The sequence below is a fragment of the Triticum aestivum genome, chromosome 2D (assembly GCF_018294505.1).
Source record: "Triticum aestivum cultivar Chinese Spring chromosome 2D, IWGSC CS RefSeq v2.1, whole genome shotgun sequence".
NCBI classification, from domain to species: Eukaryota; Viridiplantae; Streptophyta; class Magnoliopsida; order Poales; family Poaceae; genus Triticum; species Triticum aestivum.
Window position 1 is genome coordinate 84,462,400 of NC_057799.1, and position 5,567 is coordinate 84,467,966.

At 41.5% G+C, this 5,567-nt stretch overlaps 1 protein-coding gene across 1 annotated transcript; it reads right to left on the reverse strand.

Moving 5' to 3' along the window:
• Positions 1 to 1,961: 1,961 nt before the first annotated feature.
• Positions 1,962 to 5,036, reverse strand: LOC123048858 (alpha-copaene synthase). The gene is made up of 7 exons (XM_044471882.1): positions 4,694 to 5,036; positions 3,921 to 4,179; positions 3,451 to 3,823; positions 3,083 to 3,301; positions 2,838 to 2,973; positions 2,508 to 2,756; positions 1,962 to 2,407 (listed from the first exon to the last, which is right to left on the reverse strand). Exons 1-7 carry the CDS (start codon positions 4,991 to 4,993, stop codon positions 2,120 to 2,122), a joined length of 1,824 nt encoding a protein of 607 aa, XP_044327817.1. The 5' UTR covers positions 4,994 to 5,036; the 3' UTR covers positions 1,962 to 2,119.
• Between the last annotated feature and the right edge of the window lie 531 nt (positions 5,037 to 5,567).

The following is a 5,567-nucleotide window of genomic DNA, read 5'->3' on the forward strand; positions in this document are numbered from 1 at the left end:
ACCAAATACTCCCTCCGTTCCAAAATAGATGACTCAACTTTATACTAACTTTATACTTCTCCCTCCGGAACGGAGGGAGTAGCTTTAAGAAAGTATTTATTTTGGAACGGAGGGAGTAATAAATAGTGGACTAGCTTTAAGAGAGTATTGCACATATTTTGGATTTAAAGCTGAGTCCAAAACATAAATAAAATATTATATTAATATTTATATTATTATAAGGGGGGCGTTCTACTTTCGTCCTGGGCCTCTGAAATGTGAAGACATGACATGCTTGTCATGATTTGAGAGACACTTTGAACTACCTTCAAGGGAGAATGCGAAAATTTTGCTTGTTAGTACAAAAAAGAACCATGTAGCAGAAAATTGTTGCATTAACGACTATCAACGTACAAAACACATAGAAACATACATCCGTTTACCATTTACCATACATGCATTTGTGAACTTTTCCACGACGCCAGTCTCCAAAGTCTCCACTAGGCGTATGTGGTGTGTGGAAATTTCCTGGGGTTCCCTTGTCTCACGGCTCGATGCGTTGTTGTTTTCAGAATTAGTTTTTTTTTTTTTTGAAATTGTTTTCAGAATTAGTTGACGAGAAAGTATCACATGAAAACCTACCACTCAATGAGAACTTGGAAACCCATGCGTACACCGTTGGATCTGAAACTTGCCCTGCTGATTGAACCTCACATGCTTGCATGCAAGCACCCGAGGGCTAGTTTTTGTAAAACACAAAGCCTCTGATTTTTTCTGTAAAACACATAGAATGGTGGATGGATGATCCAGCTCCTTAGATTGCATATCCGACGACCCGTGCTGGAGTTTCCAGGTTTTCACCGGGAGGCTGGTTTCCGGGAGCTTTGGTTCGCTCAACAGCGATTTCTTCGGAAAAGCGCCAAGACGAGGACAGCTCGCGAGCGCTAAACATACAGTGGCCGGAAACTTGTGTGCATGATAGTGACGATGAAAACAACCAAACCAAAGCTGTCCATTCTCACCACGTGTCTAGTACAATGGGTTCATAATCTGACAACACCAGCTACATACGACTTTTTTAATTTGAACATTTCTTTTATTTTTTGAACATTTCAACTACGTACGGTGGTGAATATAAGTTGTTATATGGTGGTGGACGATTGCGTACAAAAGCAAGTAACTATAACCGCCAACAGTTTTGCCTCACATGCGTACAAACCCCTTCGGTTTCTTCTCCCGGCCTCACCACGGCCTCGTGCAAAAAGTTGATCCGTTGCCCACTTGTTACCTTATTGGCACGTAGTACCGAAAGCTTTACTAAGTGCCAAATCGACTTGTTGGCACTCAGAGGTGCACCGACAGAAAATGAGATTTCTGTGTACGCAATTTTCTCTTGAAAACCATTTCTACATACAGAATTGGAATATGTACATATTCCAACTTTTCTTCTGATTGCATCGGTGGAATAGTCTGACCTAATTACAACCGTGTGTTTGGTTTCTTGTATCCTTCCTTGGTGTGCCTCCACGATACAGTTTCTAGCTAGGTTGTTTGGCAGTCTATTTTGCATCATTTGGGATGGGCCAAAGCTAGCTCCATGTGATGCAAACATTGTCACTGAAGAAGATAGAATAGTACGCTTGCCTTTTTGAGAGAGAAAACGTACATATACCAGGCAGGGATAAAATACTCCACTTGGGTGATTTTTTAAGGGTCTTTGCCACTTAATATATAGTTGGGTTTTGGCCGTTTCCCAAAAAAAAAAGAGGGCGGTTTTTGTGAAATTCTACTTAATACTCCTTCCGTTCAAAAATAAGTGTTGTGATTTTAGTTCAAATTTGTACTAACATAACAACACATATTTTGGAACGGAGGGATTAAGAGAGAGAGAGAGAGAGAGAGAGGGCAACGTGGAGACACACAACTGTATGTGATATCATTCAACAATTCTGAGTACAATTACTTATCTTTACCATATTAACTTATACTGTATGTAGAAAAGATATATAGTGCACACACTCCAACTCATAAGTTATGATGCACGATGGCATGCATCTTTGCTGAAGATAAACTGCCACACAACCTATTAGAGGCTACTGCATCTTTGCTGAAGATAAACTGCCACACAACCTATTAGAGGCTACATGGGAATGGGTTTCACAAAAAGGCTCTCAACAGTCTCCTTAAGATTTATGCTGAAGGTATATGCATCTTTCCCAGCATAGAACACTAGCATGCTATTAGCAAAGTTAATAATCCGCTGCACCACTAGGAGGTGTGAGTGATGTTCGAAGTGAGCTTGATTTAGAGTTCTCCATTCGTCTTCTAGCAGTGATAGGATCTTGGAAATGGCAACCTCACTTGTGACACTGTGCTCAACCATGTAACACTCTATAGAGCTTGCCATATCCCCCTTGGCCTTCCCGCCCTGCATATTTATGTGATCGAAGTTAGATACATTATATTGAGTGCCTAGTGGTGGTTGAGTTGTTATAGTTTGGGCCAAATAAGAAAATAAAAGAGTATACTTTGAATGCGGCAATGTCATCCATTAGACGTGCTATCTTCCCGCACGCTATGGCGACTTTTGGGTAACCAGCTGCCCACTCAAATGCTTCCCTTGTGACTGGATCTCCCATGCCAACCATCAAACCTACACATATCGTTGGTGATCCTATGGACATGGCTGATAAACTCAGGTGATCTTTAAAGCTTGGCTTGTGATTCTGGTGTAACCATTCAGCTTCTTGGAGATAATAAGCAGACAGATCTTGAAACTGCATAGAAGAAAAACAAATTAAACACAAAACGAACAATCTAAAAAATATGGTAAAGATATAAGGTACATGGTGGTTTACCGCTTTTCGGGCATAGGCAACATGGTAAGTGTCACAAATTGCCACTTCACTCGTAGCATCTTTAAATATCCTCAATAGTTCAGTATAGAACCTTTTAAGGTAGTCGGGTAGAAGAGAAGTGGCCCTCTCATCCCATCTACAGTCGGATTACATCGCATGAAAATCAATCCATGACAAATTAAATAGAATGTTGATTGCATGTTAGTTTTTGCACATGCATGTAAATAAAATACAAACTTTCAAACCTTTGTATGGTCGCATTTAGTTGTCGACATTCCTCAATGGTGGCACGGGCATCATATGTGTCATCCATCAAGGAAATAAGCATCAATTGCTTGGTAAGAAATATTCTTGAGAACGCAAATTCTTTCTCATGGTATATCGCATAGCACCAAAGGTAACCCTCCACCAGGCGGTCCCGAGCATAGTTTAGCCCGACACACGTGTACAGATCGCGCCACCACCTGAAGTACTTTGGTTAATCTAGGTAAAATAGATATGTCCTAATACATAACTGGATGGACAATATCCAAATTGTAAATACAGTACGTGAAGGCATGCATTTTATATCGACTCCATCTTCTTTGTGTAATTGAGTATAACGAAGACATACTTAGTGAGATATTTGAGTTCCTTCAAGTGTACATGTTGTAGAAGGTTAAATTCCAGCTTCGCAAGCTCCAATAGAGTTGGGTTATGTCGTTCCTCGTGCATGTACTCAGAGATATAATGGAGTGTTTCCACCCTTTTCAATGTCCTTGGCAATGGTACGCGAAGGGCACGTTTAACTTGCTCGTCTAAAGGAGACTTGAGAGTGTCCCTCATCAATTCAAGATGATGCTTTGTAAATGAGATAGCTTCTTCCAATGATGGCTCACCATGAACAAGAAGATGGGCTGCGTTGTATAGACATAAAAGTCCCTTTGGGTCATTGGTAATATCTTTCCTAAAGCTCCCATCTTCATTCTTAAATTTGTTGAAAACATCTGTATGATAAATGTTGGTGAGACATTGTTAAAACAACCCATATCATTGTATAACCAGTACTGTATTAATTTATTTTATAAATAGATACATAGATACCTGCAGACACCCAAAGACCATGTTTTCGAAGCAAGCCAAACCGGAGGGCAACGTGATGGAGGCTAGAGCTACTGAATTCATCCTCGGTAATTTGACTTAACGCGATATCAACCTGTTTCTTAAAGTGATGGTCTATTCCGAGACGTTGGACACTGTCCAATAAGGTTATTCTTTCCACCGTGCACTTGCAACTCTCAAACAACATGTTGATGTCCTCCTTTAATTTATGAGCTCTTGCAATCATCCATTTTTCTGACCTCTGCACACATGTGTGCATGCATGGATTAATTAGCTGGGGTTAACGAAAGGAACCAAGCATACTTGAAAAGTAATTAAGCAAGTGGATCAGATTTTTCAGGAATACTATTTACAAGGTATAATTTTTTTTAGAGCTTTAGGCGTAGTAATATATACATAGAAAATAATGCCAGAAATATCTACTAGACACGACGCCAAATAGCTGAAACGTCATATATTTCTAAGTTGAGAGAATAACTTTGAATATTGCAACGAAACAAGTATCTTGTTTTTTTTTTGCGGGTGAAACAAGTATCTTGGTTAGTGGTGTAGCAAACCATAATTATGAAATACTCCCTCCGTTTCCAAATATAAGACGTTTTGGTAGTTCAATTTAGAAATGGAGGGAGTATGTATTAGGAGGAAAGCATAAATTTTATGTATTGAACTACCAAAGCGTCATATATTTGAAAATGGAGGGAGTATGGATTAGGAGGAAAGTACAGATTTTATGTATAGGTAGCACTAGCGTATACCTGCAGTGGTTTTGGCTCGTAGTCGAGGAAGTAGTCACCCCACAGAGAGGGCTCGTACCTGGACAGCGTCTTGGGAGCAGCGGCAACGCCAGCAGAGGCCACATGGTTGTATGTATCTCTTGTTTCGTGTTCAACTCTAGAGGTCGGCGTAGCTTCCGTGGCAGGTGATGCTTGGACATGGGGAAAGCGGGGCCTGGGAGACGGTTGGAGAGGGAGACGAGAGGAGTAGTTGCCACCGGTTGAGATAGAGCAGGGCCTGCTGAGTAGGATTGCCGGCGTTGGCTTCAAACTCGCTGCCATCCTGTAATGAACACTGTGTTAGTTGTGACTTGTGAGCCTGTGACACTGGAAGGACCACGGCAACCAGCTTTTAAGGGCATCCATGCTCACGAAGATCTGTCTCAGGAGCTTTCACCGACCTTATCACAATTTTGTGAACCGTGAGCTCGAACGTGTACCACACACACACTATCTGAGGGCCAAAATAATTGCGCACACTATTTGAGGGCCGAAACAAGTACAGACTTTTCAGCCAGCGTTGGCGGGAGGGCCAAGAGCGTCTCGGGCTGTCAGCTTGGTTTTCTACTATAATTTTTGTTTGTTTCTCGACGAACGTACGGCATGACAACGGTGTCACCATGACAGGACGGACCAAGTATAGCGACACAACACCAACAAAGCATTGCCCCCACGTGCGCGCAAGCACGCACAGCCACCATTTGGGAACCGTGTACACATTTCCACCGTAATCGGAATACCCATGTGTATTACTTTGCAAAAACAAAACTGTGGACACAGGCGTAACATTGCTCGCACACAAACACGTCATCACATAACCCTGACATCGAGAACGGTACACAAGACAATGTTGCCT